Source organism: Condylostylus longicornis, unplaced genomic scaffold, assembly GCF_029603195.1.
Source record: "Condylostylus longicornis isolate FDR11 unplaced genomic scaffold, ASM2960319v2 ptg000040l, whole genome shotgun sequence".
Lineage (NCBI taxonomy): Eukaryota > Metazoa > Arthropoda > Insecta > Diptera > Dolichopodidae > Condylostylus > Condylostylus longicornis.
In genome coordinates, this window is record NW_026578009.1 from 3,768,349 (window position 1) to 3,780,642 (window position 12,294).

Below are 12,294 nucleotides of genomic sequence, written 5' to 3' on the forward strand. Positions count from 1 at the left end.
TCTATTTAAAATATCCAATTTTTTTAGAATTTTTAAAATATGAAAGTTTTTAATTAATTTTTTTCATTTGATATAATACATAGATGTCCTCTTTAATTTTTACCATTAATTTAATTTTTTTTTTATTATTGTTTTCCCCTATATTATGACTTTTCCTATAAATTCTATTATACTTTAACTTTTATAAATAAAAATACTAAATATTTCTATATCCAAAATATTCAATAATAGAACAATTTTTTTTTTTCATATTATATTTCATGATTGAATAATTATTGCATTTTTAAAAAAAAAATATCTTAGCAGAAAACAAAAAAAAAAATTAAAGTAGAAAAAAAAAACAGTTTTAGTAAAATCGAATGATACCTAATTTAATTTTAATTCTATAATTCTCTTAATAGTAAAATTCACAATTAAATTTGAGAGATCAAAGGAATACAAATCATAATTATTAATATTTACCATTATTAACATCTTTTGATATTACCCTAATTAATTCTAAAATACAATTGAAATATAATTACATACATGTATCGAAACACAAATTATATTATATTATGTAACTTAAAACATAAAAGATATGTCATTACACACACACATACACACTCACATCTTTCCTTTCTTAATTATTAATTTCATTATGTCATAATAAAATTTATATACATATTAATTACTGATAATACTATTTATGATTTATACATTTTCTCTATCTTTCTCTCTCTTTCTCTATATATTTCTTTATTTTTCTTTTCTCTATATTCTTCTTTTGCTATCTTACATTCTAATATTAGTTTTGTTGTTTTTTATATTAATTTTTTTTATTAGTTTTAATATTTAACTAATTTTCATAATTACAATATCATTTTTTTTCATTTATTAATTTCAATTTTATTCATTTTATATAATTGATATTATATGTTTCGCTTTTGTTTGTATATATACCTATATATAATGAATAAATATTATAAATCTTGTTTTATTTTTTATATATGAATAGAAAAAAAAATTTAATAAAATCTTTTCTTAAATGTTTATACATAGGTGCATTATATAGCAATGTATAAAAACTTGTGTTTTGATAATGGTAAATAAAAATTTATAAATAATTTTTTTTTTTGTATAACAATTTCAAAAATCTTAATAATTAATAAAACTATTAAATTTACTAAATTAATTTTAATTTCAAAAAATTCTAAAAATAATTTCTAATATTAAAACTACCCATCAGTATTTTAATTATTATTGAGAAAAATTAAAAAAAATTATGTTATAGAGAAAAATATAAAGAAATATACTCTCTTTTCTCTTCCCACACACACATGTCCAATTTTTATATTAACAAAGAGTAAATATCACTAAAGCAACACTGTTTCTATTTATAGATAAATAAAATAATTAAAAATAATTCAAGTCAAATATATATTACAAAAATTAAAAATATTATCAAAAATATTACAAATTTTTATACAAGTCTATTAATGTCATCATTATTATTATTATTATTATTATTTAAAATGTATAAATTTAAGAAAAGAACTTTGCTTTTCTATAAATTACACAAAATGAATATAAATTTATTTTGTGTAAGAAATAGCTTAAAAGTTATTATTATTTTTATAATAACATTATTATGTTATATATAAAAATAATAATTATTCAGGAACTATTATGGAAACGTCACTGTCTGCATATACGAAATGTTAAACTATTGAAAAAAAAAAAAAATTCATTCATCGCCATTTCCAATTTAATTATGATTATCGAAAAGTATATTACAATTTTAATTCAAAATATTAGCTTAAAGCTAATTAAATAATTAATTGTTGAGTTAACAATTATATTGTTAAATTAACAATTATACTGTTGAATTAACAATTATATTGTTAAATTAACAGTTATATTATTAAATTAATAAAAAAAATTAAATTTTTAAATTAATAATTAAATTATGGCATATTCAATTTTTTTTTGAATATTAACCATATACATAATATATATATATGTATATATATATAAATTAAATATACGATTCGAAAATCATTAAAATAAAAAAAATTACTTAAAAACTATTAAAATAATAATTTTATATAGAATTTTAAAAATATTTATAGCTAAAACCTTTAAATATTTTTATATTTTCTATATATTAAAAGTAAAAACTAAAAATTTTTATACGAGCAAAAAAAAAAACAAAATAAAAACTAAAATAATTAATTCACATCTTATTCATATCCTATCTCATTCTACGAAAAAAAAAAACACAAAATGAAAAACAAAATAAAAATAACAAATGAAAATAAAAATTTACAGGGCCATCTTTTGTATGTTTTTAAAAACATGTGTTGTTTGATTGTTAAGCTTTTTATATAAAAAAAAAATAAAAATACTTAGCATACTATACATACTAATTTGTTATCATAATATTTTAACAGAAAACTTAATAATACTCATTATTACACAAAATATTATTATAATTTTAATATTGAAAAAAAAAAACTATGATACATAAAAATTAACAGCGGTAATAACAAATTAATTACAGTATTTGACAGGACAAATTAAAATATGCTCGTGTAATAGAATGTATTACGTTTTTTATGAATGTATTTTATGTAAAATTGATTTACATAATATATTTGTAATTGATACACATATAAATATATACAAAATTGATTTACATAAAATTATAAAAATATTGTATACTAAACGGATAAATCGTTTATTGTGTACAATAAGCGTTTTGAAAAATTTCTTTGTGTTACTTTTTATTTCTTTTTTTTTTAAATATTTACTCCATATTATGAAGAATTTATTATAAATATGCAATATTATATTTAGGAAAAGCAAAAATTATTTATATATCAATATAACAATTAATATATCGCATTTTATACACAAATAAATTAAGGGGTATTTGGTAAGTTAAATGCATAATATCGACTTTGATATTAAAGTTATATATCATATTTGGCATATTAAATTTTATTTTACAATATAAAACAAAAATAATAATCAGTACAAATAAATATCTATTATCCATTTCTTCTATCTAACATGCATACTACACAAATATTAAAGTGTTTGTTTGTGAAAAAACTCCGAAAATACAAAATAATATTAAATAGTTTATTAATTTTAAAGATGAAATGTAAATGAATTTACTACAAGGTATTTATTCATTACCTGTATGTCAAATTTAATTTAATGGCGTAATGAAGATAAGAAACGTTTAAGTTTTATAGGAGCTGACATTAAATAGTCGTATAAAATTTCGTAAAAAAAATAAGTACGCGCACTTACTACCCATTTTTTTACATGAAAGAATGGATGGGCTGCAATAAGGACCGGGGAGACAGGGAAGATTACATATTTGTCCATATTCGATTACATTATAGTTAACAATCTGCAATCTGCAAGTCGAATAATAAATTTTTGTTTAATATACCCAAAAATATGTGAATTTTCTTCTAACTAGAAATTTACTTCCAGGAATTTGATTTTGCCGGAAAATTTCTCTATTTATTTAGTTAGCAAATAGAAATCAAAAATTAAAATTTAAAAAATTCTTTGAATTATTATTTTGTTGGATATGGTCAAAAATATTAAATCGGTTCCTCATTCAATTTCCGAAATTTAATATCACCGGAAAAAAATTTTATATCAATGCTTTAACAACCTTAAAATTTCAAGTAAATATTTGTTAACTATTTTCATCCAAGAAATTAATTATTTTAAAATATATTGAAATAGTTTAATTTAAATCCAATTTTTCTTAGATATAGTTCTGCCGAAATAAATAATAGCAAAGAATACTGGCAGACTAAGACAAACAAATGAATAAATTGGAAAAAAAATATACGGAAATGGCGATATTATACTAAAAAAATTTATATATCAAAGAGATATAATGATATTAAGAAAACTCAACTGAATTAACAAAAATGTTAACAAGATTTTAGTTAATCAAATATACTCTAATATCTACCTAAGTAATCCTATATAGAGGGTAAATCACATTGAAAATAAATAACAACATTGTATAGTTTATTATATTTTAATATATAATATACAAGACTTAAATAATTTCTTAAACTAAATTGGGCTTGAGTCCGACTCTAGTCAAAGAATTTGTACTTCTAATCGCGAAGATTTTTGAGAAAAAAGTGGTGAAAACAAGAGAGCAATATAATAATATCACAATTTTTTAAAAATTTATATTAAAGTTTAAAAACTAATGCTTACATACGTGACCATATGTCAATTGTTCCGCAGCCCTTTGAATCATTCATTCGGACGATAATTTCCATTTTTACACAAAAATCACAATAATCAACTATAAAATGTAAATATTGAGTAAAGAGACTTCACCTTTCATAGGAAACTTTTGTAAGAAAAATATTAGAGATCTTAAATTTCTTAGTAATTATATACATATATGTATAATCAAAAAACACAACAAATACAAAATATCAAGCTATTCACATGCATAAATCTGTAAAAAAAACTCCAAATTATTGAATAATAAACAACAACTTCTCCTATTCTTTGTCATCATCGTGTTTAATGACTTTATATAAAATCATAAGATTACTACATTTATTGTTTCTTTTAATTTTTCTTATAAAGAAAGAAAGAATTAAATTTGTTATATCATTTGCATAGCAATTTTTAAAAATTTAATTAATTTCACATTAATCAATAAAAATATTTTTAAATAAAATGAAAATTTCTTTCTTTCTTTATAAGGTAAATATTTTACGAATTATGGTTTATTTTTCGCTTACCGTATATAAAACAACAAATGAATTGTTCAACTCTATGACTTTAAAAAAAAAAAAATTATTTAAAAATTTTTTGAAACATTTTATGACAATTTCTTTCTTGGTTTTTTTTTTCTATATTCTATATTACACCATCATTTCTACTGCTATTACTACTACTATTTACCACCACTACTACCATATGTATAACTGCTACATAAAACTGAATTAAAAAAAAAAAAAAATTTTTAATTATAACAAACCATACGTCCTTTTCATCGATGCATTTTATTATACGCACAACAAAATATCAATCAAATCAAAAATCATTCAAAAAAAAAATCCAATTAAAATTACCTTATACTATTCTGTCAAAAACAAAACAAAAATAATAAATTAAAAAATTGATTGAACAAAACTTGCACAAATTCATATAAAAAAAAAACTTGCATAAATGAGTAGATGGTCCAGCTGTCGTTCGCGTCAACATATTTGTTCGAAGTATATCAAAAATTGATGACGTTACAATGGTAAGTTTTAATGAAATCACAATGAAAAAGAGTTTAATAAATAAAAATAAATTATAAAAATTTTTTTCTGTGAATACATATAAAAAAAAAAATCAAATAATTTTAAAAGTATTATGAAATTTAATTAATTTTTCTGTATAAAATAAAAAAACGGAACCTGGCTAGCTAGCCAGTTGTATTTTCAAATAAATTATATTATACGTGTAATATATTCAAATGTATATATTTATATATATGTATATGTAGAATATATGTATATATTTATATATACACTTTCAAAAATCAACTATATACTAAATATCAAATTTAAATACACAAAATTTTATTTTGTTTGTGATGCTTTTCAATCAACATAAAATTATTCATAATTTATAAATGCCAACTATAATAAAAAAAAAAACAACGGAAGGTTAGACCTAATACAAAAGTGTATAATGTGTAAGTTTTTTAAAGACAATTTTCGGATGTTGAACCTAAAAAACAGAAGCCATTTGTTAAATTGCTAAGGAGGAATAAATAACAAGTGCTCAATTATTTCATAAATATTTAATAAAAAGCCCAGTTTTAGCACCAGTTTCAGACTGAGACAGTGATAATGCATATACTTAAAAATTTAAAATCAAAGTAAAAAATTTATTTTGGAAACAAGTGCCAACATAATACTATATAATTCTGATACTAAAATAATCATATAGTTGAATTCAGAAAATCTTTTATTTTTCCAAGCGACTTTCTTTAAGATTTATATTTATTTATATTAACATCATGTTTAAAGTCTAACCAATCTTTGGTTCTCTTGATCAAAATGAGCCCGTTCAGTTTGTTAGCTACTTTCTCACTAAGGGTTAATATGATAGCAAAGTGATCGAAATTCCAATTAAAATCATCTTTCAAGTAAAAAAAAATTTACTGAAAGCCTTTTATATATAAAAAAGTTAATAAGATCCGGGACTTTGTACACATTAATAGAGCAATTAGCCTTACTGCCAGTAGAATGATAGGAATATTCCAACTCCCGAATACATTGATATTTTTAGCTCTAAGAAAAACCTCATGCTTTCTACTTAGAACAGCATTAAAACAGCATTATAAACGTACCAATTGTTTTATTTACTGACATTTTTTACAAATCGCTTCGGGGTTTCTATATACACGTTAATATATCCGTTCTCAACAGTAGTTAATCTCATTGAGATTTCATCTATTATAAGTAGTAAGTTTTTCATCATTTGCATAATGCTACTGTCGATTTCTCAAGTTTTTATATTTTATTATTTTCAATTTCTTTAGTTTTCATGCCTCAGATCTTGTGTGTAATTTCCTGCAATTTTGGAAAAGTACTTGTGAGTATATAACACCATGTTTTACCTTATTTGATGTAAAAGCATTAGTCGTTCTTGGGATCTTTTCATGATTACCCAAAACTAGTTTTGACCCATTCCTTTTCCTTCTTCCTTTTTGTTTTTCTAGGCACTAAATAACCAGGATATTCCACATTGCAGTTTGCACACCTTGTCTGAAAATTATTTTTTTATTACAGTCTGCCATCATATGGTTACCAGCACATTTAACACGTAAAGCCGCTTTGTATTGCGCAATGGACCCGTTCCTTCTAAGAGGCTCAACTTTAATTCTTATATACTGAAGATATTCCTTATTTGGCTTTATTAACAACTTTACCTATTTGTCTTTATTTATTTTAGTTGTCTATACTTTTATTTTCAACATTTAGTTTTAGTTGATCATTGTTATACATGTTTATCTTCATGTCAATGCTTTCCTCTTTGAGGAACCTTGCTAGTTGTGTAGTTAGTTATATTACTAACTATTACCGGAGGAGGCGTATATTTTTTAAGTTGAGCATTTTTTCTTGAGAGAGATTTCTCTACTTTAGTGCTGATCATTTATATTGCCGGTTAAATTAATATACACCATAGGAGGAGACCTTATAACCATTTAGCTCTTACCAAACCAGTTCATTAATTTTGCTAAGTGATATTATTTTTCCACTGGAAACTTCTCTGAACGTCTTGAACATTCAATCAAGTTTCGCTAACACCGAAATCTCTGCCGACACTTTGGAAGATATTCCTGCCGAATTTTTATTCTTAATATTTTCTCTCTTACCCCTTAATAAATAATTTATTTTTTCTCTTAAACTTTAATAAATAATTTATTTTGTTATAGAAGAACTTTTTATTTCTGTGTTTTTTCCTTTACATGATATCGGTCCTCAAAGTTGGAATTTCCGCCACCTTTTTTTTTTAAACTACAAGTTTTCTCTCGATAAACAAAATAGCAAACTTGTTTTTCCATTTAAAAAATGTGATTATTTGTCGTATAAACTGTCAAATGCAGATTTTATCTTAACACTTGTTTTATATTAATTATTCCCTCCCTTAAAGTATGCAATAATTTTTAATTGCATAAAATAATTTTGGTATGTAAAATCTTATGAAAATTATATTTAAAAAGAGAAAGTATTTAAATTTTTAAATAAAGAGCGATCCAAGGAAAATATTTATACTTGTTTAATGTGTATACTGTTTTACAAAATATCATTAGTTTGATCCGAATTTATTTGTTTATTATAAATACTTAAAACTGATTGATTGAAAAGCACATAAAATAAAATAAAATAATTTTTATCATCAGCAATATTATTAGTAATAATATTCGTGAAATTAATCATTATTTAATAAAATAATAAATGAATTCAATATTTGAAAAATCTGCTATATTACGATATTGTTTTATATTATTATTATTATTGAAAAGAAATGCAACATCTTTATTTCAGTTTCCGATTAATATGTAACTATACATATGTACATGTATAAATGTGAACAGTAATTTAATTAAAAATAAAAAAAGAAAAAAAAAAACAAAAAATATAAATATAAACGTTATGTATTAAATTTCTAATATTTTTCATCTTATTCAATATTCTCCAAATGTTTAATAATTTTATGTATTAGTTTATAATAATAATAATAATAATACATATACATACATATTAACAGGATTGGAACACTAATATCGAGATGTCGATATAGATAACGATATTTCATTCTTAACTATAATTCTTAAACATCAACATGTCGATACATTTTTTGTCGATATATATTGTCGATATATATTAATTTATTTCAATATCGATTTTTCTGTATTATAAACGATTAATTGTACATACATATATTTTATTCTTAAATTCTTCAAAAATCATATGTTTCTTTTATATATTTTAACTGAGAAATATAATCATTTAATATTCCGTCTGCGCGCTCCATTAAATATTTATAAAATAACATACTTTGTTAAACTACTAATAATTTTTTTACTTCATGGAAATTTTTAGAAAAAAAATACATAATTACTCTGTATTAATTATGAAAACCCGAAAAATATTTTTTCAAGTTTGATAATATAAATTTAATGACTTGGTCAATTAATTTGGAGTTTTCACTAACTATAATAAACAGTGTTCATATTGAAAATATCGAAGAATCGATTATATTTTTAGCAATATAACTAAACGGCATTTGCTAAAAATAAATACTCATTCAATATTGATATTTTATAGTATCCATATTTTTTTACTGTGTTCCAACCCTAGTATAAACCTATATTATAATTAATATGAAAAAAACTATTTTTATATTTATATGCGTACATATATGTATATATGTATATGTATTCTTAATAATATGTATATATATATATATATATATGTCCATAATGTACATTAATGTATCTTAATGTTGAATTTTTCATTGTATAATAATATAAGAACATAAATAAACGAAAAATGAGTCGATGATTTTTAATTTTGAATAAAATGTTTCAGAGAAAAGTTTTAAAAATTAAAATAAATTCTATAGTAAAAAGACTTGAACGATCTTGGATCACAATAAAACAAAATTTATAATAAAATCATAAATATATAAAAAGAACATGAGCATATTCAAAACTGTTATAAAATTAAGGCGTTATAATGCATTGTATTAGTATTCTGTCTTAGTGCTAAAATATTTTAAAAGAAAATTTGAAAGAGAAATATGTTATAAGTTAAATCTCTTTATTATTTAAATAGAATTCATATGTTAAATTAAACAATAGTATGTCAAAAATTATCCAAAATATTGTTTGTTTCCCGCATAGCAACCAACAGCGGTCAATTATAAAGATTATGCATAACAGCATCATCATTGCAACCACAAGCGCTGCTATAGCAAAATATAGTATAGAATCAAATATACTCGGTATGGCCGGTTATAAATTGTTGTACTGAATAGTGACCAGTAAATACAATTTTTACAAAAGCGCAAAACCGATTTTTAAATCTATCCTAAGCAACTTTTGAAAAATTTCTTTGAATACATGGTATTTTTTTGCATAGCGATAATTTACGCGTTCAGAACGTGCTTACCGTACGCGATACCATGCAGGGGTATGTTCTCTGCAATAAGGCAAACAATTAAATCAGAAAGATCTGAATAGCCTCCCTTATATGAAACATTTACCAACATGAAAAAATTTTTGAATATTTAGCTGTAACAAAGAGAAAACCTGTTTTTTAAGTATTTTCGCAAATTCGATCGAAATTTTAAGGATGTTTATTAAAAAAGAAATGTAAATGAAAAAATAATCAGTTTTACAATAATTGATTTATAATTGAGCAAGCTCTTTAGTCAAGACACCTGAATTGTACAGCTTTCTTCAATTGAATAAACAGAAACTATTGTTTGTAAGTATCTCTTTCGGGATCTTTCTGAATATTTAAGCAATATGACAGAGTTTCCAATAATATGAAACATATAAAAATAAGTGTTATACTATATGAAAGTCACAATTTTTATTCTTTTTAAAATTTCTAGTGACACTATTACCTACATTTTACATTATGACATACATATTTAGTTAGGTGCCCTATGTTCAACAATATTAATTTTTAATCAAAATTTGCATTTAACGAATTTCAATAAAAACATATTCCACAAAATCATAATAATTTTAATATTGTTCATATTTTATTCTTTATGTTATAAATTAAATTCATTGGAAAAATCTAATTTATTTTTTATGTCAATTGTATGTAGGTCCAAATTTTCTAAATTATGTCTTTTATTTTTTTTTTACATTGAAAGAAATTCACTTTAAAATCCTTTATAACTGGAATTTTACTAACATTATTATTTTCGATATATTTTTACTAAAACCCAGATGTTGAGGAAGTTATTTAGGCATATTTGTCAAACTTACAATTTTATAAAATGTTATTCCAATTCCCTTTTTTAAAGTTATTTTGGCGGCTTAATTCGGACGTTCCACTTTAAGTCATCTGATAGTACACACTTATCAATTAGTTTAGTTCAGTTCGGTAACAAAACTAGTTTAGGTTATTACCAGTGTTATCTTGCATATCTTCTGTATGTATTTAGTAGATCACATTGTATAATAATATTTTCTGGTATAACAGTTGCAGTCTGACATTTTACAATATCAAAACTGGACTTTAACACGTGCAAAATATGCGAAAAACGTTGGTCTTTTCAATCTAAATTAGCCATCGACTTTTATTAAACCAGAAAGTCGCGCGTCTGGCATCGTATGAAGGCAGAATCCTATTTTCGGTCCTAAATTTACAATCCCTCGCTTTTCTTAATCAACCGTGTGCAGTTTATATAAGGATTTAAAAGTCTCCCACTCCCCCTAAGAATTATAACGCTTTAAATTTATAAAAAAAGCTGATTACTTATTGTAACAAAACTGAAATTACTTTTTAAAATCTGGAAGTGCAGAAAAGTAGTAGCTGGTTTCTTCTATCTCGGCATAGCAATGTTTAGCATAAGAATACCAAAATGACCGTAAAAATTTACCGTTATCTGAAACTCGTTCTTTTCAAATTTTCGAAATTGTGTAGAAGAGACCGTTAATAGCAGAAGTCTGAAATATGAGCATATTTTAGAAACCAATAAATAATTTATTTCGTTAGAAGAAAATACTTTTTCCACCTTCATCGCCCTTCCAAATTATCGCCTCCTGAAATTCGTAAAATTTGAATTTTTGTAGCTCCGTATATCCGAAACCCCAAGCTTTACCGAATTTCAATTAGAGCAAAAATGTAATGGTGAATGTTATACCATTAAAATATTTTTGTTTATTTGTCTTAACTCACTTCTTTAACCGTTAAATTCAACCATTATAATATAAACGCTTCTTTCAATTGTCTTCTTTCCTCATCCTTAATGTATGCAAGATTTTTTATGTTTTTGTATATCAAAAATGCTACTTTACAAACCATTGGTTTGATCCAACTTAATGTTGCCTGAAATTTAATCTTGACATCTGTTAGGTTTAGTACAACGTATATTGAAATTTAGTAATATTAGAAATATAATTTCTAATAATTTACAATTATAATATTGGCCAATTATTAAATTTTTCGGAAAAAAAAAACTTTTCATTTGAAACAAATTCGCGATTCATTTTCATCCACCCATATTACAAACATAAATACACACATAAATATTTTTTATATATAATTATTAAATTTAATTATGGCTATAGTAACTTAAAATATATTTAAATATTGAATATTTTTGTAAAATATTTTGTGTCTTTTGGATCTCTGTAAGAAAATATAACAAAATGTATTTTTTTTTTGGGTATTTTATTTTTTCAATAAATTATTATTTAATTTAAATGATTTTTAAGTAAATATTGTACGGTATGATTAAGACTCGAGGATATTCCCTGGATAAATGGATAAAATTTATTGAAAATATAAAGAATGAGGCTATTTGTTTTACTTAATTTAACAATCCTACCTGTCGGCTTCAGTTTATTAAACAATGTCTTGAATTTATTTGTTATGAATTGCGAATAACAGCGAATTTTATAACTCTGTTAATGGTTTTGGTTCCGGAGAGAAATGTTAATTTTGTTTTACTTATTATACTCTAAACCTTAATGAAGGGGTTTAATTTCCTTGCTTTAATTTC

The 12,294-nt window shown here is 22.6% G+C and overlaps 1 protein-coding gene across 19 annotated transcripts in view; it reads left to right on the forward strand.

The window, feature by feature from the left end:
• The window catches only part of LOC129609907 (glutamate-gated chloride channel), a 161,957-nt gene that overhangs the window by 92,995 nt on the left and 56,668 nt on the right, over positions 1-12,294 (forward strand). For 5 of the 19 annotated variants that reach the window (XM_055522171.1, XM_055522156.1, XM_055522164.1 and 2 more), the window contains exon 4: positions 5,223-5,290. The exons of 13 other annotated variants lie outside the window; for them this stretch is intronic. In XM_055522171.1, the coding sequence (XP_055378146.1) occupies positions 5,223-5,290 (68 nt within the window). The remainder of the gene's footprint in view (positions 1-5,222; positions 5,291-12,294) is intronic. One more of the 19 variants, XM_055522159.1, reaches the window with a different exon arrangement.